The sequence below is a fragment of the Macrobrachium nipponense genome, chromosome 5, assembly GCF_015104395.2.
Source record: "Macrobrachium nipponense isolate FS-2020 chromosome 5, ASM1510439v2, whole genome shotgun sequence".
Classification (NCBI taxonomy): Eukaryota; Metazoa; Arthropoda; class Malacostraca; order Decapoda; family Palaemonidae; genus Macrobrachium; species Macrobrachium nipponense.
Window position 1 is genome coordinate 19,385,299 of NC_061107.1, and position 27,943 is coordinate 19,413,241.

General features: G+C 37.5%; 1 protein-coding gene and 1 long non-coding RNA gene across 9 annotated transcripts in view; one reads left to right on the top strand and one right to left on the bottom strand.

Annotated features, from left to right (window-relative positions):
- LOC135215234 (uncharacterized) overlaps positions 1-27,943 on the bottom strand; it is a 186,887-nt gene that overhangs the window by 56,077 nt on the left and 102,867 nt on the right. For 6 of the 8 annotated variants that reach the window (XM_064249747.1, XM_064249746.1, XM_064249748.1 and 3 more), the window contains exon 2: positions 22,824-23,216. The exons of the other annotated variants lie outside the window; for them this stretch is intronic. In XM_064249747.1, coding sequence (XP_064105817.1) covers positions 22,824-22,827 — 4 coding nt within the window. In that variant the 5' untranslated portion in view covers positions 22,828-23,216. The remainder of the gene's footprint in view (positions 1-22,823; positions 23,217-27,943) is intronic. 8 annotated transcript variants of the gene reach the window in all.
- Positions 1-27,943, top strand: part of LOC135215236 (uncharacterized) — a 526,566-nt gene that overhangs the window by 35,862 nt on the left and 462,761 nt on the right. The window lies entirely within an intron of this gene.

Consider the following 27,943-nt stretch of genomic DNA (forward strand, 5'->3'; position numbering starts at 1 on the left):
AATGCATTTTTGCCTGTGATTTAGAGCATCCCATGGAGAGTATTTTGCAGAAAGACAGCGCAAAAATAAAGACATTATAATTTATCTATATATATATATATATATATATATATATAGATATTATATATATATATATATATATTATATATACATATGTATATATATATGTATATATATATATATATATATATATATATATATATATAGATATATATATTCAGATGCACACACAAAGATTTGTTGGAGAGATTAACCTTGGTTAGTAAGTCGGTCCATATTTTGAAGAAAGAAAATTGATGATGTGCTACATTATTGTTTTCTATTAGGGTTTGGTTATATTTTGAGATGAATCCACAACCAGATCCAGATCCAAAAACCCTGTTTCATATTTTCTCCACTTACAGCTTCAGTTTCAATATTTCACTTCTGAATTGTTGATCATTTTGTAACTTACATTGCCTCTTTGATTAGCCGAGTCCTTCCTGAAGGTCAGACAGGAGGTTTGGTTTAAGGATGAAGGTGTTCAAGTATTTTGTAGTCGTTTGTAGAATACCTCTGAAAACATCTGTGAGCTTGGCGTTTGGATTTTTCGTTTTCACGTTGTCGCTTTGCTGGTGAATATATATATATTTTTTAGATGTGTGTTATTTCAGCTGACGTTTGAAAAGGGGAAAATTCTGTCTATTTTTTCTTTTCGTTCGTTTTTTGAATCTCTATTCTAGGTGAGGCTTTATCTACGGTGACATCTCTTTTCAGTTTTCATGTTTTGGGTGTTGGCGAAAATTCTTATGTTTTATGTGTGTGTGGGTGTATATGTATGTACGTATGTTTATTTTTGCGCTGTCTTTCTGCAAAATACTCTGATGCGATGCACTCCTAGGGATCCTCTAAATCGCTGGCAAAAGTGCATTTACTCTCGTGTTAAGCTTGTGCCGTAAGTTAGGGAATTAGAGAGCAAACTTACAACTTAATTAGCTCCTGGGATGCTGCAGTTGCCTTCCCATTACATCTGCATGCAAGTATTAGCAGCAATTTTTTTTGGGGGGGAAGGGAGCGAAGAGGGGAGGTGGCATTCTTCCAACTTCTCATTTGCCATACTAAAGAAATGAAAACTTTCTATCCTTTCCTGCATTGTGGCCAGGCTGTTTCTCCTTATGGATTTGAGTTTCAGGTCTTGGTTCGAAATCGTAAGCCGTAACATTTATCACCGTCTTAATTTTTTTGTATTGACATTCAACTGAAAGATGACCCATACGAATTTCTGTTCGGCAGAGGAATAAACGCCCGTTATGAAAAGTTTGAGGATATGAAGGTAATTCGTCGGGTGAAATGATCAGCAGTATTGAGTTGCAGATTCTGAGGAGTTGACTTGAGTGGTGAAGACAGTGAAATTCACGCCCGCCCTCTTATTCGAGATTCTCGGGATCATACGGAATCTTTCTGCAATTAAGCCTTCCTAGCGCCTCAGTGGCGTGGTCGGTATGTAGCGGGCGTACCACCTCGGCGGTCGCTAGTTCGATTCTCGGCATTCCACTGAGGTGTTAGAGATGCGTATTTCTGGTGATAGAAGTTCACTCTCGACGTGGTTCGGAAGTCACGTAAAGCCGTTGGTCCCGTTGCTGAATAACCACTGGTTCCATGCAACGTAAAAACACCATATAAACAAACATATTAAGTCTTCCTGTGCACAGATGCTTCGTTGAAACATTAATTATTGGACTCTCTACAGATTGAGTTATTCTAATCATTAGCTTGTTCATATTCTACGAGAAAATGACTGAACATGTTTATATAGTATATTACATACTGTACGAGAAAGTTACGGGACTACGGGACGTTGTGAGATGCCGAATGGTACGCAAACAGTCATCGTGAAAACGTTACAAACTTCAATTCGGAATCAAAACCAAATTTGCCCAAGACTCTACTTCAATTTATAATCTGTGGGGAACTTAATTACATCAGGGGGTTATTCACCTCTTCTTCTTCTGCAGTAAATACCAAAAGAGAGTGAAAGGCGGCCGGGAAACCTGACATTAAGGGAGCTATGGCTGCCTGCCCAAACTTATTGACGAATTCAGTTGAAATTTTGAGGAGAGGTGGACAGTGACCCAAAGTAAAATTTGTCAAGTTATGACATGGTCTCTTTTCGTTGGAAGCTACGAGCGTGACAGAAAGTTGAATATACAAATTTAGATAAGAAAAAATTAACCTGATCTGTGCTTTCAAAATGACCATTTAAAGAAGAGGAGGGGGGGGCGAAAGTAAAAAGACCCGGGGCCGGGGTTGGGGTTGGAGGGGGGGGGGGGGGGGCTGGGTTTAGTGCCGTTTCAGTGCCTTTCACAGTGGCCACTTCATTCACACGTGGTGCACTGTAACATTACCAAACATTTCTGGCAGTCCCGGTTATAACTTGTAGGAGGTGATGTTTCAAAATATCCGCATTTATATGTTATCATTCATGATCTTCCTACTTATATGTATCGTGAATTTTGCTCTAATGAAATTTCCTGTTCGTGTAAATAGTTACCTAATGAGACACCTGTAATGAGATTGGCGCATATAATTATTAGAGGTAATAAAAGATGTTAAACGTGTGCAGAAAGCTACAAAAAAGAGAAAAAAAAAATCGAACCACTCCACCTCCCTATTTCACTGCTTTAACCGCTGTAAGGCCTAAAGTGCTCCAATGCTTGTCTTGCCTGACGGCCTAGATTTTATAAATAAAATCACACGAGAAATAAGAAGACCCTCTGTCTTATGAGATTGTTGTTCTCTGCAAGACTCTGCAAGTCCGCCAATGCCAAATTGTTTTGACACTGCTGGAACGGCAGCGGAAGTTCTTGCCATTACTGGCGGCCTGAAAAAGACGGAACTTATTACGAGAGAATATTGAAAAACAATGGAGACGAAAACATTCTGTCTTTCTGTAGCTTTCTCCGCACGTACATTTTATTATCGCTAATTGCATACGTCAGGATCATTACAAGCGTGTCTCATTAGGTAGTGATATTTGCGCGGAACAGGAAACAGTCATTAAGGCAAATTTACAATTCATATGATGTAAAGATACCATTACCATGGTTAGTAATGTATTATACTGATATTAAGAAAATCTCCTATAAATTATTACCAAGACTGACATTGTAAATAACTTTTATGGGTATATTTTGCATAAGAAGATGTTTCTTCTTCGACAATAAATGGTTAATATGTATACGTCTGTATATTATATCCTCCTATATTTCAGCTTTTTACAACGAAGTTCGAAAAACACACACACACACACTCACAAATCATGATATTTCAGTTATTCGCATAGCTTCAAAGAACTCCACGGACAGACATGATAACAGTTATCAACGGCTCAAGAGTGAAGGAAAGAAAAACGCATTCAGTGATGTACCTGAATACAACATTTTACAGTCACTTCGAAATCTCATCTCCTGGTTTAGGGAGCATCTCTGAACGATTAAAAGACGCAGTATTCCCATATAGAAAAATAATGAACTATAGTAGATTCACATCAACCGTGCATTTGATGTCTTGGCCAGTCCCTAACGACACTCATGATTAGCTGTGGATAAGACAGTCACAGGTCTGGAAACTCTCAGTCTCTCTCTCGAGAGTTCACATAGGCAGGATGTATGTTCCACCTTTCCTGAGGGATACTTTTGACAGACGTATCCTTCAGGAGAGGTGGAACATAAATCCTGCCTATGTGAACTCTCGAGAGACAGAGTTTCCAGCCCTGTGATTGGCTTATCAACAGCCAATCAGGAGCGTCGTAAGGGACTGGCCTAGACATCAAATGCTCGGTTGATGTGAATCTACTATAGTTGATATGTTTGTCTGTAAGTACGTATCACGCAAAAGAAAAATTCATCTCTAGGTATAAAAAAAAAGTCCATAGCAAAATTTTATAATGCGGAGAAATGAATGCCCTTAGGAACATTTCAAAGTGCATTTAGATGGAGTCAGCGAAAGATGATAAGAAATGAACGTTTTTTTTCTTTTTTTTGTTTTTCTCCTGTATGTCTAGTTATGCATTACGATTCTCGGAAGCTTCTTAGTATTATGAGATTTGTCGTCTATAACAGTTATCCAAGGTAGACTGCAAACAAGTGTGAGCGCCCCGGAGGCGTGGTTGGTATGGTATTAGCGTCCCACCTCGGTGGTCGCGGGTTCGATTCTCGGCAATTCCATTGAGGAGTGAGAGATGTGTATTTCTGGTGATAGAAGTTCACTCTCGACGTGGTTCGGAAGTCACGTAAAGCCGTTGGTCCCGTTGCTGAATAACCACTGGTTCCATGCAACGTCAAAGCACCATACAAACAAACAAACAAACAAGCGAACAAGTGTGACTGGGAATGAAATCAGATTTGCATAGTCAATAAAATGCACTATATATTAGAGCATCGACAAAGGTAGTTGAAATATCAAAGAAGATACAGGAAGGAAGGCTTCGATGGTATGGACACCTGTTACGAAGAGAGGAACATCATGTTGGAAGACATACGATGGAAATGGAAGTGCGGGGTAGAAGGAAGAAGGGAAGACCAAGAAAGAGATGGCGTGATTGTGTAGTGGAAGATTTGTTATGGGAAGGTATTAACGAGAACGATGCACAGGACAGAAATCGATGGAGACGACTCATTCATAGCGACGACCCCATATAAAAGTGGGTTAAAACTAGGAAGAAGAAGAAGAAAATGCACTACCAGATAGAGCATAATGAATATTAAATCTTTTTTGAGTTTATGTATGTGTAGATTTGAAGATGCATTTGCATTTGCGTAAAAGGCCACATAATTTGTTGAGATAATCCGAGCCTAATACATACATATATATATATATATATATATATATATATATATATATATATATATAATCACCTTAAAAACTGCAAGGTATTTGCTCTTACTCAAAGGATATTAGCCCAGCCATATATATATATATATAGTATATATATATATATATATATATATATTATATATATATATATATATATAAAACCTAAACCTTAAAAACTAGCTAGAAGTACTTTGCGCTCAAAGGATATTAGCCCAGGTATTCTTCTCAAGGCCTGAGAAGACCGTTCGGTTACCTGCCACCGACAGCATTGTCTCTTCGCAGCACTCGGTCATTATGGGATGTAAATCTTGACGGAGGAGGCCAATCCTGTTGTCTGCGTTCGATAGAGAAATTGTAATCCCCGGCATTTGTTCGTTCGACGCGCCCTGCTGGTGTGATAGAATTTGTAATTGATATCGTAACTTTTGGTCATTGGCTTTGGCTCGGTCATTATCTGGTGAGAGACCCTTGGGAATTAATGTTAATTTTTTATTTTCTTTTTTCATTTGTTGCCTTTCATAGACTTGGTGGTCTCTGTTCTGGGCGCTGTGTGGCACATCAGGACGCTCTGTTTTGAATTCATTTTTAATGTGTGTGTGTGTGGATATATCTGTAAAGATGTACACGTGAGGTAATATTTTAGTGATTATTGGCTTTTTTTCATACTTGGTGTGTATGTGTATGTGTGTGTGTGGATATCTATGTAAAAGTTTACAAGTGAGGTAAGATTTGAGTGATTATTGGCTTTTTTTTTCCAGACTAGATGCTAGCTATCACCAGTGTGTAAACTCAACCTATATTCGTAAACGCTTACCACCTACGGAATGATTTCCACCAGTTAGTGATTCTAAAGATTGGATTCAGATGAAAAAGAAAAAAAAAACTGCAAATCGAGGATCACTGATTTCCACTGATTAACAGTTGGTAGCTGTGGCCAGAGGAGCGTTACCCGGCCACCTCAACGCCTGAGAGCGGGAGATATAGGAGCCATGGTTTCCAGCGAACCTGGAGAACAGGGTGGGGTGGGAATGCCACAATGCCACCGGGGGAATCTGATGGTCTTTAGGTCCATTTTGGTCTTCGATGCTGTGGCATCGGTGTCTTGGTAGGGGGAGCTTCATATTACCACCGTTCGATGTGGCAATGGATAAAATCAGTCACAGTGGCGATTTGGTATTTGTGGTAAATGATCGTCGGATCTCTCTCTCTCTCTCTCTCTCTCTCTCTCTCTCTCTCTCTCTCTCTCCGACGCCTTTTACCTCTAACTGTTTATCCATTCTCAGACATTTTAACAGTTATCAGTATTGCCCATGATGGTATGCTAATTCGAACTGAAATGCTATGAAGGGGATCTCAACATATATTTACTTTAATTGTATGCTATCTCGTTTTCATTACTGCTCGTGTTTTCCGGTCGTGTCCACATTATTGTACTTGTGCATAAGAGATCGAGGTAAGCAGACGGAGAAAGTCGAGCTTTGCTGCTTTGGTTAAGAACAGTAATATATAATAAAGAATTTATATGAATGACTTGAAATTTTTTTTCTGCTGTCCATACGAATGCCTGCCGGAAATATCTGGTTATTGCTGGACTTGTTGGTTTCCTGTATTACAGCAGAAAGCTCAGTTCTGACGTGATTTATGCTGCAGTTTCTTAGAATTTCAGATTTCAATGTGGAAGTTTTGTTTTGAGATAAAGGAATTTAAGTCTGTGTGAATATTCATCTATTAAAACTTTCGATATTCATTCAATTTAGTATTTTCAGTTCCAAAGGGCTCTCTCTCTCTCTCTCTCTCTCTCTCTCTTCTCTCTCTCTCTCTCTCTCTCTGACACATGCACCAGTGATTCTTACACAGAGCGATTGTTATGGCTATAGCTCATTTACCGTTTCTCTCTCTCTCTCTCTCTCTCTCTCTCTCTCTCTCTCTCACTGGACCATGTTCGTGGCTTCGCATTTCCTCTTGTCAAGGACTAATGAAGCAGGAAAGACATCCGGCAATTTCTTTTGCATATATTTGATCTCTAATTACGTGGCCGCAGTGTTTTATCCTCTTGAAGAATAATGATAATTACTTGGTATCATCACTTTACCGCGATCATTAAATGGAAAAATAAAGTCCACAGTAGTATACAAGGTATTATATTGCTTTCGCCAACTTGATCAACTGGCCTCTTCAGCCTCAAGGTGGCGGAAGCTACCGGTATTTAGCAATATACTACATTATATATATTACTGCGGACTATATTTTTTCAATAATGATAATTGCTAATTTTCTTGTCCTTTTCCAAACAATTCGGGTTTCATTTGTTTGTTCTTGGTGCTTGGATGCATGCGGGTGTGTGTGTACATGTTGGCGTAGGAGGTATCGGTTTTTCATTTTTTTATATATATAAAATAATGTGTTCATTACTGATTCATTTGGTGGAAAAACTGGTCAGCTAGAGACGTATTTTCATGAGAATGTTTGAGATTTCTCTTGTTTCTTTGATAACTTTTGTCGCTGTGTTCACTGTTTGTAAGCTTGCTCTCTCTCTCTCTCTCTCTCTCTCTCTCTCTCTCTCTCTCTCTCTCTCTCTCTCTCTCTCTCTCTCTCATTATTGCCTTTCTGTGCCTCAGTTTGACCTGAAGTTCCTTCCTGTTTTATCACTGGTAAAAACGTTATGCATTTTTCATTAAATAATTCACTTAGATATTTGCTAATTTATTTATGTTTTTTGGCTTGTCATCTTCATCGCTCTTGTGGTCACAGTTCCGTGAGAAATGCTGTTAAGCTGTTTCATATTCTCACCAAAAATAGGCTTCCCCTAAGCGGGAAATAATGTCAGAGAGAGCTAAGTATAGGAAATTCACATCAACCGTGCATCTGATGTCTAGGCCAGTCCCTTACGACGTTCCTGATTGGCTGTTGATAAGCCAATCACAGGGCTGGAAACTCTCAGTCTCTCTCGAGAGTTCACATAGGCAGGATTTATGTTCCACCTCTCCTGAGGTATACGTCTTTCAAAAGTATCCCTCAGGAGAGATGGAACATACATCCTGCCTATATGAACACTCTCCAGAGACTGAGAGTTTCCAGCCCTGTGATTGGCTTACCAACAGCCAACCAGGAGCGTGAATCTACTATAGTAGTATTGCTATTCTCTGATGATTACGGAGTGCATTGAATTATTTGATGGAAATAACGAATAAGACTATTTCCACTTGATTTGTTCTTTAATTTGGAAACGGTAAATTTAATACAATTTATAATAATTTTACGTATGATTTTACATTACCGAAGTCAGTGCATATTTGATTAGAATTATTCAGTTGTATGATTTTTTTTGTCATACACAATATTCCAGGTTTGGTGATCTTTTTATTTAAAAAAAATTTTTAGATAAAAAAATCAGTGATTTATTTGATTTTTTTATTATTTGATATTTTATTTATTTGTTTTTTTTATTTGCTAGATCTTTTTTCAATACTTTTTTCCCTCAAAATGGATTTTATGACAGAATTACTATTTATTTATCTTTTAGGTTTCCAGTTCTGGCCTAAAGTATGTACTTGCCATTTTTTCTTATCTAAATAAATAGATGCAGCACAGTTATGCTCAAGTTTTTATTAACCTCCAAACCAAATTTTTCATTCGTTTTGCTTAGAAATAAAAAAAAATAAAAAATAAAACTCATGATTTTTTTAAATGAAAAAATCAATGATTTAATCACTTAATTAAATCAGTTTGATTTAATCATTGCCAACCCTGCAATATTCTCATTAACACCGGATGTTAGCATTGCCGCTATTTCGTTCCGAACACGTCGCTGTTAAGATTGTTGAATAAACAGCAACACCCACTTCATGCCTGGCCACTTTTGGTATATGGGCGAGGTATATAATCTCAACCTTATTTCCTGTTCTGGGAAAGGTCGTCTGCTGAGAAGAATCACCAGTGGAAACGCACCGAGCGGTTCCAGTATACCAAGTCACCAGACTAACATTTTTGTTTATCAATCAAACCAATGAAAATAAAGTTAAAATAGAGGCGAAGCGAAGGATATATATATATATATTTCTTGTATTGTCCCAAAAACTATTAATTACTTAATAAGTTTTGCATGGGCATAACCCGATACTCGCCTTCGGCGGAGGATTGAGGACTTTTTTTTTTTTTTTTTTTTTTTTTTGGGGGGGGGGTATTCAGGTCTCCCCGTAACACCTCGCTTTTCGGAGAACGGCTTCTGCGTAACATTGGCACCGCCCCCCCCCCTCTCCACCTCTTTTCTCTTTTTGTCTGCTACTGCGTTGCTTCTTACGCCATCCAATTTTGTTCTGCAGAACCCGCCTGATGCCTTTTGTTACATACGGAGTTTTAAATAATACCATGTCAGATAACATCTACCTCTTCCTCTTGTCTACTGCAGTATATAAACGTTTTGTTTATTTAAATGATACGGACAAGTATGTTCCAGCAAACCTTGCATGTGAGCTGTAAGTAGCCAATGGTTCGTGATTCTTCATCCTGAGATCCTTCCTGAAAGCTCTTGTTTCTACTTCAGTTAGTGGCTTTTAGTTTTCTGTAACTGTTTCTGTCTGCTTTCAGATCTTAAATCTGCTGAGGCTAGAGGGCTGCAAATTGGTGTGTTGATCCTCCACCCTCCAATCATCAAGCATACCAAACTGCAGCCCTCTAGCCTCATTAGTTTTTATTTTCTTAAAGGCTAAAGGTATCCGTGATCATGCATCTGGCAGTGCCTGAGGCTAGAGGGCTGCAAATTGGTTTGTTGATCCTCCACCCTCCAATGATCAAGCATATCAAACTGCAGCTCTCTATCCTCATTAGTTTTTATTTTCTTAAAAGGCTAAAGGTATCCGTGATCATGCGTCTGGCAGCGCTATAGAAGGGGCTCTGAAGAAAATTTCGGTGCAATTAAATAAATTTTTTTTCTAATGTTCAGCGCGTCAACAGTGTGAGAGTATCGGCTCTCATGGGCTTGAGGGAATAAAAAATGGCTCATGGTAAGGGCAAGTAACCATTGCAGTTACTGGATCGTCATGGACCTCCTTGGGTAGGAAAGTGGAATAAGAAAAATAGTGAAGTATGAATAGTAGAGGAGCAATATAATCAAACATTAGAACCAAATGTGACAGCACGGACAACACGAAAGTCGAACCTGAAAGCGTGCAGTCATGGATTGCAATCATCATAGTCATAATGATCATCATGCAAGTCATTCTATTGCTTAAAATGATGACGGAGATGATGACAATGACATATATGTAGATGTTAGCCACGGAGATTGAATAATAAAATAGAAGGAAAATGCTTTCGTCAGTGTCGGAAACGATTGAGCAAAAAAAGAAGCTAGAGGCCAGTGAAGAATCCAGCAATGAGCTACAAATCTCTCTCTCTCTCTCTCTCTCTCTCTCTCTCTCTCTCTCTCTCTCTCTCTCTCTCTCTCTCTCTGATCCATCCACAGACTGGATCGTGCATGGCTCCACTGACAGTTCTCATTATGTGCGCTCCTCTTATTTCTTGTTCTACGGATTAAGGGGCGTAACCCTGATTTTTTAATGGATATCTAGAGAGGCGGTGATGTTAGGCGTCCCAGCGAGCCCTAATGGACGCCAAAAACACTTCCCTTGCCCCTTGGCAAGGCATGTAAAAGCAATTACGACTTGAAGAGTAAGAATTTAGTGTCAGGGTGGCAGATGGCTAACCGCCTTGCAATCATGTGAAGGCGATGTTAAATCCGAACATAATGTTTATATGTCCTCCGTCAGTTGCTTATTGCAGTCGGGAATGAACCATGGGGCTTACTCCTTATCACGTATTACAGATTTAACTACAGAGTCACATCCAGGAACTCATTTGTTAATACGCCGTAGAACGCAGGGCTGCCGAAGTGTGGAAATGACGTCACTAATACGGCTTATCTTGTCCACATCGTGATTAGGTGTGGAGTGTGGAATCCACACGTAAAAATTTCCACGCTTTTTACTTAAAAAGCGTATGCTAGTTAAAATCTAATAATAAATTATGCAAATTGTTTACTATTCTATTTTATAAGTCTCACACACAAATATCCATAAAAATAAATAATTAATTTTATCCTTTTTAATTTGTGGATGCGTTTGGATGTTTATCAGATGCATAACGCTGACCGTTGATTCATGTGCAAACCAAGACCTAGAATATAAGCTAGATCTTGACCGTACGAACTGGCTGGCTCCAGCTCCAACCAGCCTCAGTTACCTATTCAAAATTATGTTCAATCTGGTCCTCAACAAAATCTACATTTATTCTTTTTCATAATACTAGAGAGTATTCTTATTTTGCTAGTTTTCATAGTTTTATGTTCTTGAAAATTTTGTGAAATATATGCATACATTCATACTGCCATTTGGTAGCCAATTATTTTTCAGCGATGACTTTACAGCTTTGCAATACACATTGCAAATTTTGCAAGTGAAAATGATTAATGTGCCTGTATAATCAGTTTGGTTATTCTACAACTACGGTGACAAACTTTTGAAATGAACGGGCTTTAATGATTTCATAACTATAATTCGTATAACGTAAGGCCTTAGCAAAAATCATAGGCCTAGTTTACCAGTATAGATGATACCGCTCATGATTTCGTTGTCAGTTGATATTGCCCTAAATGAATGTGTGTATAACAACGATAAAAGTGAGAAATTGCATAATGCAGTGGTAATTAAATCTTCATGTAAAATTAAATGGTTCAGTACATTAGACTAAGTCCAGGATACGTTGCCAGTTTACTTTTCTCTAAAAAATAAGACATAGTTATAACACCGGTGCTTACTAATACATTTGCAGCTTCAATTCTTTATGAAAGTGATTGTAATTATGTAATAGCAATGATACAGTACAGTGATAATTATTTTTTCAAGTTCACTTGCGAGCATATAACCAACAGTGTTAGTTGGCCCAAGATATAGGTCTAGTCATTATATTTATGGCAATAATGCCGGATTGAACATCATTATAAATTTGTCGTTACATTTCATTACGATGATGTGATTAAGATGCCTTATATATATAAACTTCTTGTAAAACACCTATGTTACTTTTTTCATCGTCAAATTGAATGTGTCATTCCAGTTGTTCATCATCAAATTAAAGGAGTACCGACTGTTGTTGAGAAGTGCTTCTTTTACCCTCTCAAAAAAAAAAAAAAAACTAGAATCAAAATCTAACTAAATGTTTAAACAATATTAGCTAAAAACTTATTTATATAAAATAAAAAAAAGAAAAAGCTTCTGGTTGGGAATTCATACCGCTAAGTTTTGAGCACTTACAAGATCACGATAAACAACTTATACATTCCATCGAGTTCGATTAAGTCAAATATATTGCATAACTGGCAACTGTCTGAGACCGTGTGTGGATTTCCTCAGTGTGGAAATCTGGCAGCCCTGCGTAGAAGATTCTGGTGAGCAACTGACGGAAGACATAGAAACAATCTGCTCGGAATCAACATCGCCTTCATATGATTGCCATCTGCCACACTGAAACTAAACTCTCACTCTTCAAATCGAAGTGAATCGATAGAGTATGACAAGCCACTCTAGTAGGAAAAAGTAAATTGGTTTCTCCCGAATCTACAATTAAAAAAGTTTGTTGGTTTACATAGAAACCAATATGTTATTTTTCACTTATTTTCAAGTATTATCGATGTATATCGGTTTCTTGAGCGAATCTACTGTCTGTCATTCATTTTTCTCCCATCACCTACTTATTTTCTCGCAATACGGCCAATCAGATCGCCAGGATTTGTTTTAGGTTTATTGGAGGTAATGCAAGGTCTAGAATTCATTCGGTTGTTTTTCTTCGGTTTGTTTCGACTAAATCTTTTTAAGTATGTTATGATCTTAAGGCTTTGGACTAATAAGTGATCTGCATTTTACTTTTCAGTCTCTTCGTTAACTTCTGATTGTACTTCCTGTTGAATCGAAACAGTGTACCGAGTGTCGTTTTCCCACATTTACTGACTATGTATATGGAAGTGTGAGAGTCCTTCGGTTTGGAAAATAACATTGTAGCCTCAAATAATCAGCTGACTCGATGGAGAACATGTCACATCAAATTCCATGACGGAGTCATCGCAATCTACAACACCTATTTTCCCATGAATTATGCGTTGCTGAGAGCATATTGCCATCTTGTATCTGCCGTGAAAGCGATAATAATTTGTGGTTTATTTGAGTGAGCCGTGGTGGGTGAAATTTGTTTACGAGAATAGCTATTTGCATCGCTTGACTCTACATCTTGTGTGGCACAATGCTGTAGAATTTCTCACTTTTTAGTTTTCTGTAAAAGGAAGCCACTGAAATGGGTATTTGACAGTCTGCCCTCAGATCTTGAAAACTACTGAGACTATAGGGCTGAAAAAGAGTAAGTAGGTCATCCACCCTCCAATCATCAAACTTACCAAATTGCAGCCCTCTAGCCTCAGTAGTTTTTATATTATTTAAGGTTAAAATTCGCCATGATCATGTGTCTGGCACCGCTATAGGTTCCAACAACACAGTCCACCACCGGGCCCAGCCTGAGAGTTTCACACGGCATTATATGCTGTACGGAAAATTCGATTGCACCGAAGAAACTTCGGCGCGGTTTTTACTTGTTTCTCTCTCTCTCTCTTTGGCCTCCTACGGAGAAGCCACCAACCAATAGCAAAGCCTGCTGTTGAGGGAGTGTCTTCTTCTTCCTCCTTTGCAGTAAGATCATTATGTCGCCTCGAGACCATATGGAGCCTTGCTCAACCCTCGCTGTCTTTCTTTCTCAAGCAGATAAAGAATCCTTCGTGAGTTGGAATTGTATTCTTTTAAGCACACACAAAATTGGGGAGTCTCATGTGGAGTCTATGAATGATGATTCACCATTCGCAAAAGGTAAATAGTTTTTCCCGCAGTGTTGATTGACACTCAATCACCATTTTGCTTCAAATCCCTCTCATTACCTGAATGTTGACTGGCATGAAAGGTGCCATAAGCTCATTATCTCGAGTTGGCTCAGCTTTAGCTATCGGGAGTTGCAAACCAAGGCCGCAAGCGCCTCGGTGGCGTGGTCGGTATGGTGTTGGCGTACCACCTCGGTGGCCTCGAGTTCGATTCTCGGGCATTCCATTGAGGAGTGACAGATGTGTATTTCTGGTGATTGAAGTTCATTCTCGACGTGGTTCGGAAGTCACGTAAAGCCGTTGGTCCCGTTGCTAAATAACCACTGGTTCCATGCAACGTAAAAAGACCATACAAACAAAATACAAACAAACAAACATTTCACGCTTTTTCCGCTGTTTGCTGGAAGCAGGACTTCGTGCATGGGCTCTGGCTGGAAGGGACACGCTTGAGATGCATCTCCCTGCGTTAAATAAAAAAAAAAAAAAAGAAAATAAAATAAAATAAGTAAAGCTTCCTTGCATCGCCGATATCTAGATGCGCTCCTTGTGCAGTGGACGTGAAATTCTCGCCTTCATTAAGCCTGCAAACGCATCTTCGAGCCAGCGGGAGGGGGGGAACTCTTCAGGTTATTCGGCTGTCCATTTCCCTACAGTGTCTATTATTCCTGTGCGCTGGACGTTATTTTCATCCAGTGTTCCATGTCATTACTGTGCACCGTGTAATCTCAAAGGATGAGCTTCCAAGTTTTTTTTTTTTCTCTCCAAGAGTTCACTCAACTTGGATATTGTTCTCCAGACGCACAATAGTTCCTTTGGTTTGTGTTATAGTAGATTCACATCAACCGTGCATTTGATGTCTAGGCCAGTCCCTTACGACGCTCCTGATTGGCTGTTGATAAGCCAATCACAGGGCTGGAAACTCGCACTCTCTCGAGAGAGTTCACACAGGCAGTATGTATGTTTCATCTCTCCTGAGGGATAATTTTGAAGACATCCCTCAGGAGAGGTGGAATATACATCCTATCCATGTGAACTCGCGAGAGAGGCTGGGTTTCCAGCCCTGTGATTGGCTTATCAACAGCCAATCAGGAGCGTCGTAAGGGACTGGCCTAGATAATCAAATGCACGGTTGATGTGAATCTACTATAGTATATAGTTGCGTATCAGAAACTTCGTCTGATTTTATCTCGGTTTCTACCTCATTTCAGGAGCCTCTCCTTATTGAGTTCCCGATGAAAGTCCCATTTATTTGTTCGTTCTTGTGTTTCTTGTCGTAACTGCATTTGAACAGATTGACTTTTAATTATTTCTTTAGTCTCTCCAAATGATTCACATCTCTTGTTCTTGTTGTCTTGTGGTCAATTTGCATGTACCTATCTTTGCCTCATCTTAGTTCCATGAATATTCATCTATGATTCATTTCATCATGATTTTTTTTTATTTCCTGCAGCTGCTGATTCTATGGCTTGCCTTTGATGTGAGGGCTTCTGCCACGAAAGAGATTAATTTGATGCTGCAGTAGCTAGTTACAAGATCGCTTGAGAGATCTATACTTTTTGGTTTCTCGCATGATTTTTCTTAAGGAGGGAGGCGATTGTTGCCAGGGTTTTGGAGTAAGGCAGTCTCTCTCTCTCTCTCTCTCTCTCTCTCTCTCTCTCTCTCTCTCTCTCTCTCTCTCTGAGAAGTGTCGATTGTGGAGTCGGACAAAGGTCTACTTGATTATCTTCAAGTGGAGGCAGACTGGTTGTTATTACGTAAGTCTTGAGAATTTTACATTTTTATTCTTTATTATCATATTTACTCTTGATAACAACTAAATAATACCTGAAGGTCAGTCATCTGCTACATTTACTTGTTAGCGAGTGTTTCCATTCTTTTTTTTTCATATATGATTAGCAATTTTTCTAAGAAAAAAAAAATGTTAAGTGGAAATGCAACGACATTAATAAGAAAAAAGTGTACGCCAACAAAAGTACTGAATATGACTTTCAAATCACGAAGGGTTATTGCTGTGCCATTTGAGGTGTATCGGCAAACATGGACCATTATGATCACGTTCGTTAGCACGTCCTTTGCGGTTCAGTGATCGACTATACTATTGCAGCCTTGGCTTCTCTGTCCCCGCCCGCATCTACCCGAACTGGAACAGAGTACCGAACCTTCCCTGAAAAAGCGGGACGCCATGTCTTAAAAGCTAACCATAGAATCTTCTTGAAAACAATCTCATTATGTTTCCCATACACTCTATAAAGCTTAACTTTTCTGGCCTAACGTGACTTAAAACAAACCGAGCTGGTACAATACCAGTAGTATACATCTCCAGGCCATGAGGTTGCCCAGTGCAAGGAGAGTCAGAACGTTAGGCCTTGAAAACGTTTCATGCGGAACCGACGTTGCTGGGCTAACGTTTTCCTCCCTACTTTCGAGGCTCGATGAATAGGTGGTTTTTTTCCAGCCTGTTGCTCTAATCTCCTAGCTGGACAGTTAATGAGTGGTTGTGCTGTGCTATTTTCTTCCGAGCCTTGAAAGGGTTCCATGAAGTGAGTTGGTCGATTCAGAATTGAGAGATTCACCCCCCCCCCCCCCCCACCCCCCTTTTTTTTTTTTTTTTTTTTTTTTTTTTTTCGCCCCCCCCCTTTCCTGACACTACTACTGCACGTGTCTTTGTTTCTTAGTTGTTGTTTTTTTTTTTTTTTTTTTTTTAAGAGGTTGGGTGTCAATGTTTCTGATCGCTACCCGCGGCAGGAGTATTACTTGATCAGTATTAACCCGTTATGGTTTCATAATACCAAGATGTTTGCAAAACGTTCGTGCTACGTGGTCATATAGCATCTTTATTTATTTGTTTATTCATTTTATTGAGTTATTTATTAATTTATTTTCATTTGGCTTATGAAAGTCCCACGTACATTCGATTTAAGGTTAGTCTTGAAAATTTGTGTTGTCTGTTTCTGCAGTGGGGGAGTCAAACTCATACTGCATCCACGAGAAATGACGTTGACTACCGTTACATCTCAGGCCATAGATATTGACTGAACTTCTTCATGCCTCAAGGAAACACAAATGGATATGACAGATACCGATGGAATGAAAAGTCAGCGGGAGAAAGTTCTTGCGACGTTGGCTATTGACCAGAGCGTTTTATAGACTCAGAATACAGTTGTATTTTATTTAACCATAGGAGGTACGTGACATGGTTGTTTTCTACATCTTGCTTTTATTTCTGAGTATGCATTAGGTGGAGACGTTCATACTTGTACGTAATATTATTTATGGTTTTCAAAGAATAAAGATTGAAAAAATGAAACTGCTGCTATGTGTGTATGTCCGTTCGTACGTACGTACGTATATATCTATGGATATAAATATGTGTATATATACAATATATATATATTGTATATATATATATATATACAATATATATATATATATATATATATATATATATATGTATATGTATATATATATATATATATATATATATATATATATATATATATATATATATATATATATATATATATATATATATATCATACACACAAGAAAATAACTAATTCTGAAATCATAAAAGGTTTGTGCAAAGGGAAAAACACTTGAGTCTCTTAAACCCCAAATCAAAGAAAATCAGATGGAAAATGTGTTTTCAGTTCTGTCAATCCTAATATTCAAGAAGCAATCCTCAATCTTTTTAAAATCAGACAAAACCTAAAATCTAAGGAACAAAAAGTTGGAAAAAAAGGTGTAAATATTCCACTTAGAAATAATCAAATATAATTTTAGGTCCAGCTACCTGGGCCTATAGTTTAACAAGAAAATCTCATTTGTCAAAATTACTCTTTTAAAAAAAACAATTTCCTTAATTTTTCTACAACTTGCTGTATTCGTTCTAGTGCCTTCACTTAAATTTCTCTCAGTGGCAAGGGAAATACTACGATAAGGAGCATATGTATGCATATCGTAAAATTAATAGGCATGCAGAAACGAAATAAATAATATGTAAACTGCTTTCGTTCAAATAGGGCGTGTGCGTCATCTTTCTGGGTTCATGCTGCATCTTGTTTCTTTCTACCTTCATAAATATTTTCTGTGAACACATATTTATAAAGGAAGTTGTAGGGAAATTAAGGAAATTACTTTTTTTTTAAGAGTAATTTCGGCTAATGAGATTTTCTTTTTGTAATAATAGGTTCTGGTAAGCTGGACTTAGAATGAAATGAGTTTGTTTCTAAGTTTGGAATATTTACAGTCTTTTCTTAAGGTTTTAAAAGATGAATTTTTTGTCTGATTTTAAAAGATTGGGGCGTGCTTCTTTAATATTAGGATTGAAAAAACTGGAACTATATTTTTCACCTGAATATCTTTGAGGTTTAAGAGAAAACTTATATAATTTCAGAATGAGAGATTTTTTTTGTCTTGTCTTAGTTTCGTGGGAATTCAAGACCTTCCTTTCTAGGTGCAGAGGAGCTAGTCTTTCCCTGCTTTCAGTCTGAGATAGTAAGATTTTTCCATTTCGTTCAGGTCTGAGAGAATTGAACAATTTCTTTTATAATCGTCTGTCTGAACCTTAATGAAAGTTTTGTAATTATTAAGAATTAAATGATTTCAGACTTTTTACTTGGTGACCATCAAGTTTTCTTTTGTTTTATGATGGTAGACTTTCAACCACTTTCGTGTAACTAATGATAATTTCTTATGGATTTCAACCACTTACTTTCATGTAACTAATGATAGTTTCTCATGGATTTGCTGGAAGGAATGTCTTCGATTTTCAAGATTTTCATTGACCGATTTTCATTGCTTTTCTTAGATAAAAAATCTTCTTACCGGAAAATATTTTTGGTTTTCATTTTTCTAATTGGAAGGTTTTTTTCCCATTGTTTTTAAAACTTGCAGCCAGAAGTGACTCTTTTTCCACATCTTTCGAATATATTTCATTTGGTTCCAGGGAATTTGAATGATAAGATTGAACTCATTTTTACTTCCAATTAGAGAATGCTCATTTTTCAAAGTTTGATTGGGATGTTGTCCTTTTTATGGAATGGATGATGTTGGTGGATCTACGCACAATTCGAGGGAGACTTTTTTTTTTTTTTTTTTTTTTTTTTTTTTTTTTTTTTTTTTTTTTTTTTTTTTCCAGAGTGAATTTTTGGGTGAAATCTGAAACGAAACATTTCCCGTCAGTTATTTATGTTTATTGGGCCACTGAATCGTTGTCTGGTAACGGTTCCATTCTGGACGATCATAGTTCGTACGTTTCAGTGAGCGCTAGGCGCTTTCGAGAAAGTCTTTGGTACCAAAAATTGCAGAGATAGACGTTCGGTCAGTCTGTCTGTCTGTGTGTCTTGTCTAGCCGGATTGCTCCCTGTCAAGAGGAGAAGTAGAAGTAGAAGAAAAAAAGCAAATAAATAGTGAAATCATGAAACATAAAAGATCAGAGTGAATGTCCATTCGATCCAGGAGAGCTTTATGCTGGGAAAAAAAAAACAGGGAAAATCTAAATAGAGACATGAAACGATGCAATGTTGAAAAATGCAAAAAGAAGAGGGGGAGCATTTTTTGACGGGGTTGGCAATGCTCGAGAATTATGGGGTTGGGGAAAGGCGACTCTGCAATCAGACTGCAGTTACCAAGCGGCCTTCCAGGTCTCTGCACTTTTTAGTTCCTTGTGCCTCGTTCCAGCCATAACCGCGAATACCACTTATTTAAAATGTCGCGCGCGCACAAAAAAAAAAAATGAAAAAACTTATTTGAACCACAACCTTTTTTTATGAAACACAAACTCTTGTTGCTTTGAGCAGTTCAAAGTTCAAGTTTAGTTTTGGTGGTTTATTTAAGATGTAGGTACAACGTTGTTCGTCCTGCCATCTGCTGATCAAAAATTGAATTAAGTGACCACTTCCGGCAGTTCCTATATCATTATAACTGCGTGTCGTTATTCTAAATTAGATGAAATGGTGCACGCTAAATGACCGCTTTAATCCGGTCTCCTGAGTATATTTATATATATATATATATATATATATATATATATCTATATATATATATATATACTATATATATATAATATATATATATATATATATATATTATTATATATATATAATATAAGATATATATATATATATATATATATATATATATATATCTATCTATCTATCTATATACGTATATATATATATATATATATATATATATATATATATATATATATTATATATATACATATATATATATATCTATATATATATATATATATATATACATATATATATATATATATATATATATATATATATATATATATATATATATATATATATATATATTATATATCATATATATGAGACAAAGCCTCATGCATGATACTCTTAAAAAATGTTAGCAAAGGTAGGCGAACTGATGTAGGGTGGATAAATCCATTTCAGCTGAATGGTATTGAAAATAAAGAAATTGTCTTCAGTTACTGAGTTCAGCATAGGTGTTCAAGCTCTTTCTTCGGTAAGTTCCGACATGATTTGCCATACTGATAGACAGAATCACCAGTCATTTTAATAGTTTCTCTGATAGAGATGTTGGTATAGAGCGGGTGTTCTTAATGGGGGTTATCCATAGACAGAATCATTTTAATAGTTTCTCTTATAGAAATGCTGGTATAGAGCAAGGGTTTTTAAGGGGGGGAGGGGGGAGGGTATCGATACCACTTGGGGGTATGAGGATCACATGCTGGGGGTATGGGACTTTATCTCTGGATATTTTTATATATTTGATTTTAATGTGTCAATGTATACATGGGTACATTTTGTAAATAAATAACTATATAAAACTATAAATGCTTTTGATTTTCTTGTATGTTCTATTCCTAGCTATATATTCGTACCTAAAGTATGTAGTAAACTAAGTATATTAAGTTATATTGTCAACAAATAGGACTGAAGTGGACTTAAGCAAAGGGGGGTATGGAACCACATTGGGCAATTTATTGGGGGTCTAGAGTCATCAAAAGGTTAAGAACTACCCAGCTATTGACAGAGATTCTGTGTCAAAGGTGGGAATGACTGACTCACGATTCATGATTCGTCTTGATTCGCTACACACTCATTTCAATGTAACCGTTTACACCAAGCGAATCGGCATGACTAGAATTGATTCGATTCGCTTGATTTAAACGGTTACATTTGGAATGAGTGTGGCGAATCAAGACGAATCATGAATCGTGTTGATTCTTCAGAGGTTGAATTGATTCGATTCGCTTGGTGTAAACCAGTCTTATTGAAGGGTCTTTGCAGCTTCCTTTCGCCCCATAGCTGCAACCTCTTTCATTCCTTTTACTGTACCTCCATTAAAATTCTCTTTCTTACGCCTGACTTCCCACCCTCTCTAACAGTTGTTCCATAATACGTCTGCAAGGTTTTCCTCCTGTTACACCTTTCAAACCTTTCTACTCTTAATTTCAGCGCAGAGTGACCTCGTAGGTCCCAGCGCTCGTCCTTTGGCTTAAATTCTATACTTTTCTCTTCGGCTTCTAGTCATGGCTGATGTTTCCAGTAATTCTAAATCTGTCATGTAATCGAAATACATTTTGAGAAATTTCTCAGGCTGTATTTGTTTTGGAATGAGTGACCAATTTATATGGTTTGTGGGTTAGCGCATTTGTTGAAGATGAAAGAGGTCGGATTGGAATGTTTCGTTTGTCAATCTTACGTTATTTATTCGTGAGGAAAGTTATACTTTATACCTATAACTGATTCACTTAAGGTAGATTCTTGGGTGAGCCCTATGCCTGCGAGACGTTCGTTTGGCGGACCCTGATTGGCTGGGAGCTGCCTACCTTCCGGTACCAACCAATCAGTGGCTTCCAAACAAACGTCTCGTAAGCATTTGGCTCATCCACGAATCTACCTTAAGTGAACCAGCTATAGTGACGTTACCAGTTGTAGAGCGTTCTTCGCAATCATCTTAATCATCTTGCGTAATAAAGTTTTTCTCTATTAGATTTTGTCTGGTTGCTGTTTATTTTGTGAGAGGCTATGCTTAACTGTGTTTTGATTTTTTTCGTGGTTAGTTTAGTGAAAACTGATGTTATATTCATGCCTTATTCTTATTTCAGTTGTTTTAGAAGGTAACACCAGAGTAGGGCCGAAATTGTCAAATTAAAGAACTGGAAATGTGCTTTAGTTTATATATGTGTATATATATATATATATCTATATATATATATATATAGTTATATATATATAATCTTATATAAATACATATATGCATATATAATATATATATATATATATATATATATATATATATATATATATATATATACATATTCTATATATATGTGTGTGTGTATATGTATGTATGTATGGATATATAATGGTATCTATATAATTGTATATTGTATGTATGAGTGTGTATGCATGGGCGCGTAAAGTAAAAAAATATACAGCCCACTGTACGATTTTGTTTGATGGCGTTAGTTAAAAGATAAAATATGTTCTTACTGGCAAGGCGCAGCTTATTGGATTGTTGTCTGAAAATGTTTATCATGCTTTTAATAAGACTTAATATCAAACAATGAAGCAGCCATGAATTTATATTTCTTTGCTCTGTCTCAACTTAATTTTCGACCCTTATATACATCTAAAAGGAACTGACCAAGTAGAGTTCCGTAGAAACACAAGAGTCCTCATTTAGTCTGAAGTTGCGAATAACTGCACGTGATTATTGTATTTATAGTTTGAAACGATTCAACTTTTATGTCGTTATTTGATTTATTTTGTAAGTCTCGATTAGGGTCATACTTTTGCGTAGTTAATTTATAGTGGCCGAAGATAGAAACAAGAATGTAATGTTATTTATTTACATTTGTCTCGTTCCATATCGCGAAAATGGGCTAGACGGACTGTTCTACTGTTATTTTTAAGTTGGCCGTCAGTCCCTCAAAGAAGTGAACGCACTTCATTTTCCTTGAAAGAGAAGGAGGTGGAAGAAAGGACCTGTATTCTGGCTATTGCTGGGAAAATTTAGGAAAAACCAAAAACGATTATTGAATACTTACCCATCTTGAGGTCGTCAGCCTTAAGGCAGTTGATATGACGAAGAAGAAGAAGGCGAAGAACGTTGAATGTTACCCAGTAGTAGTAGTAGTAGTAGTAATAGTGCACGTCTCCTTTGTGTATAACGGCTCCTTCTCAAGACGAGCCTTAATTCTTAAGCTCGCTACAAACCTTTGATTGTTTTTGACAAGTGTTTTGGTTCAGTCTTGACGCGGAATTATGAAAGAAAGTGCTTATAATGGACTAGTCTTGAGATTTGTGCTTATATATATAATATAGTTCATCACACCGTCACGCACAATTACGGCAGTTTGCAGGGCGTTGAATCACTTTGTTAAAAGCTTCAAAATTTTCTTTTTAAAATTCTTCCTTTGGTTTCACCTCCTCACTATCATCTGAAAAAGAAGTTTATTACTTCATAATATCTTAATCATCATTATTATTATTATTATATTATTATTATTATTATTATTATCATCATCATATCACTAAGCGCATCTGATGTTTGATGAATGTTTGATGTTTGTTGTATATGTGATGTTTGATGCGTACTACTTGAATCCTTTGTATACATAATCATGTTTGAAAAAAAAAAGTTAGGATTCGCTGACGCTGCAATACTTTGATTCTTTTTTGCGTTGTTCAAAGCTTGTGTCTGGTTGTGGGTTAAAATTTGATGGTCTGTAGCAAGTTTGCATTTCTCACCCTATCGCTTCAGTGTCTTGTCATTCAATGAATGAAAAATCCCATACGACACACAAACACGCGCACACACACACACACACACACACACACACATATATATATATATATATATATATTATATATATTATATATATATATTGGTGTATGTTATATATATATATATATTCATATTTTTCTATCTAACCTCGCTTATTTAGTACTTGTTATCTTATACTTTTTTATTCGTATATGTTTATATTCTCACTGGCATGTTAGTTAGGCAGCTTCATGGCCTTCTGTCTTTTCGTTGATAATAATAACAATAATGATAATGATAACAATAAAAGATAAGTAAGGACAATATAAAAAAAAAACAGGCAGTCCTGACCTCTAAATGAAACTAATAGCGAGAAAGTAACGAATGAAATGAAATGAAAAGCGCTTCATTGTCGTGGTTCAAACCGCTACATTAAATGAGACGCGTGACCAAAAAAATAATAAATAAATAAAATAAATAAAATAAAAAAACGCAATCCTGAACTTGCCACAGAAGTAAAGGCAATTGAACTCAATATTCAGTTTTCACAAACGCTCGCTCATCGTAATGTTGCATTATTAAAATAAAAATCCACCTTTAAAATGGAGAAATACCGATGTGTAATGAGCTCATGCCGGCAAAACCGGAAACAGCTGTAATTAAATCTCATAGCTGGTGTATAATATGATTTGGTGTCTGATCGATGAATGGAGTCATTTCGCTCTGAAACTTAAACCTGTTTTAATGAATGTTTTAATTTGAGGCGGAATGATTAACTTAGCAGATAGTGAACTCTTATTGACCAACAGGTAACTTTGGTGTTCGTCAACAGAAGAATGTAAGTAGCTGGTATTATGGTACTAGTTGTAGTTGTGATAGTTGGGATAAATTTTACGATAGTGCAAGCACTTATCGTCGGGGCAAGTATCATTTACGATACTATAATGATCGTTTTCCGTTGGTTGGCGCATTTCCTGCAGTGCGCGCGCTCGTGTGTGTGTGTGCTTTAACAGCTCTTGTCAGAGAGAGAGAGAGAGAGGGAGAGAGAGAGAGAGAGAGAACTCCCTAGTTTTTGGTCACAAGTGTTCAGCCATGTTGTGGTTGTCTGTAATATCAGTAGTAATTATAGACGATTTAGAGATAAAAGTGAACACGAAGCACGGAGGAATGAAAGTTACAGTCCCGGTACTTGTGTCCTGACACATACAAGCTTGCACGCGCATATACATACATATATTTATATATATAAATAAATGTCTGTATGCATTTATGTATGACCGATTCACGAAAATATTGGACGTGATGAATATTTAGATAAGCCGCCAGATGCCACGAAGGAAAGTGAAACAACCGTGGCATTTGGCTTTATCTATGTATGTATATATACATATGGATGTGTATTTGTGTCTGCATCTGTGCGCTTATTAAATACATATAGTAAGCATATGAGCCAGAGAGGCGCCACATATATACACGTGTTGAGGGTGATTTAAAGTTTTGCTCACTGACTCACTCTTCGATCGCTATTGACAATTAGTAAACCCACAGAAAATTAGTTGTTTCCCGTGATCAGTGGCCGTTGTGCAGCGTAGAAATGATAGCAGGGCCGGGTTTAGTTCCAGGAACCTTCAAAGCATTTCTGTCCAAGAGGTCTATCATTGTGTAGTGCCTCAGTGGCGTGATCGGTATGGTCTTGGCCGGCCACCTCGGTGGCCGCGAGTTCGATTCTCCGGTATTCCACCGAGGTGTGAGAGATGTGTATTTCTGGTGATAGAAGTGCTCTTTCGACGTGGTACGGAAGTCACGTAAAGCCATTGGTCCCGTTGCTGAATAAGCTCTGGTTCCACGCAACGTAAAAACACTTTACAAACAAACAATCATTGTGTAAGATATCAGACCAAAAAGTTGAGCATATCTTAGTTTAACCAGACCACTGATCTGGTTAACAGCTCTTGTAGGGCTGGCCCGAGGGTTTGGGTATTTTTACATGGCTAGGAACCAATTGGTTACCTAGCAACGGGACCTACAGCTTATTGTGGCATCCGCACCACATTATATCGAGAAATGAATTTCTAATCACCAGAAATAAATTCCTCTGATTCCACGTTGGCAGAGCGGAGAATCGAACTCGCCACCACCGAATCCACGTAACCTACTCGTCCAATGAGGAACTAAATTATCAGACAGGGAAGAGGACAAAAATAGAGCTGAAAAGATTGATGCGTTACGTATTTTTCTGCTGCGTGAATGCAGACAGTTATTTGAATGTACTGACCCTAGGAAGAGTCATTCCCACGGAAGATCTTTCTAGGGATTCTTCTACATTATTCCTCGAGAAGACGAGATTTGTAATAAGAAGACTGGTCCAGTTATAGTTTTCTTCACAATAGTTTTTATGAATATCATGTTGGTTTAATTGCGCTTGATGTAAGACTTGGAAAAAGAATATCTGATGACCGTATTTTGTCTTTCTGCGCAAGAATTTTACAAGGCGAAAATAACTAAGAATTGTATTCATATATCTGGTCTTTGTTTACTGGTCTTTAATACCTAGGTTCTAAGAGTACCTATATTGTTAAGAAATTCACAATCTCGTGAAGAACAATGTGTCATAAAAATCCACCATTATATATTAGAGTATATTACTATGTAAAACAAACATAGACGTTCGAACTCCGTTCAGTGTTTAACGTCAATGCTGTTGAGGAACACCGTTCAGGTGTTCGAAAGTTTTTTTTTTTTTTTTTTTTTTTTTTACATAGTAATATACTCTAATATAATTATAACAGTAAATTTTTATGACACACTACCTACATTAAGAATTATCAGTTAATGCACACCAGGTTTGTTGATAGCAGGGAGTGTGATGAGCGTGGAATTAAGCTGAGCTAGTAAACTGTTTCAGCATGAAAAAAATAGAAGAAGCCTATTCACATGGAACAATCACACCAAAGAGGTCATTAACTTGAAATTCAAGCTTCCAAAGAATGTTGGTCTCACCTCCCACCGCAGACCCAACACTGCAGCAGTAGCTGACCATGATGCAGAGCCAGTGATTTTTTCATCACCCTGGGGGAGACGCGAACCTGCGACATCTGATTGCCATATCACGGCACTAACAAGTTCCTCGTTGGACTAGTGGGTTACGTGCTCACCCACCAATTCGGTAGTCGCGAGTTCGATTCTCCGCTCTGCCAACGTGGAATCAGAGGGACTTATTTCTGGTGATTAGAAATTCGTTTCTCGATATAGTATGGTTCGGATCCCACTAAAAGCTGTAGGTCCCGTTGCTAGGAAACCAACGGGTTCCTAGCCTCGTAAAAATATCTCATCCTTCGGGCCAGCCCAAGGAGAGCTGTTAACCAGCTCAGTGGTCTGGTTAAACTAAGATATACTTAACGACACTAACCACTATACCAGCGGACCAGCTGGATTAGCATTTTCGCTTGATTTGATTTCTCTAAGGCATCACCTTTGATGGTTTTCCCCACGGCATCTGCTCCCTCCTTTATTAGCGATCTTCAGCTGATATCCTCTTGTCTCTACCTTCCATCTCCAGCCATCATCTGCCTTGTGTTCACTCTTGAATTGCTCCTTATTTGTCTATCATCCATAATCTTTAGACTAACTGAGTGATTGGTCTTTGCAACCTTGCACATCTGAAGTGGAGTCTCGTGACATTGTCAGGTTTAGTTCCTCGCGGAGGTAGTTTACTCATATCTCTATGGTGAGTGTTCCTGTTTTTTTTATTTTTCTTATATTCTGTCAACCATTCTTTTTATATTCTGTTAACTATTTGGTTGTTGGGTCCGAACTAGATTCATGAAGATCAGTATCCGGGTAAATCCACGGGATTCGGTTAAAAACTCCATTTTATTCTGATAGTGTGTTGGTTTTCTGCCAGTACATGTGTTGGCACAAAACGTTGAAATCCGTGGAGAATAGGACCTACGTTGAAAGAATCACTCGAAAGTGCTGTTCCACGTTTTCTAGAGCATGTGACCGTGGCTTGAGCCTCGACTTCAACAGTATAGACCAGTGATTCCCAACCTTTTTACCTTTAAGGAACCCCTGAAATAATATTTCATCTCCTAGAGAACCTTTATCTACAGGCACTCTATGTATGTATGTATGTAGTTATGTATATATAAATCAAATATCTACCGCTGCTATTCGAGAAGTGTAAATTCAGATCAGCGTCATTTGCAGTAGATAATTATTTCAAGACTTCTTGGGGAACCCCTGATGATGGCATGAGGAATCCCAGGGTTCCGCGGAACCCTGGTTGGGAATCGCTGGTATAGACGAATAAGCCTTGAACAGGAATTTTACATGGTAACAAGATAGCTCTAATTAGCGGTGGTCTACTCTTTGAATGGGCCCTAGTCGAGTTCAATTAAC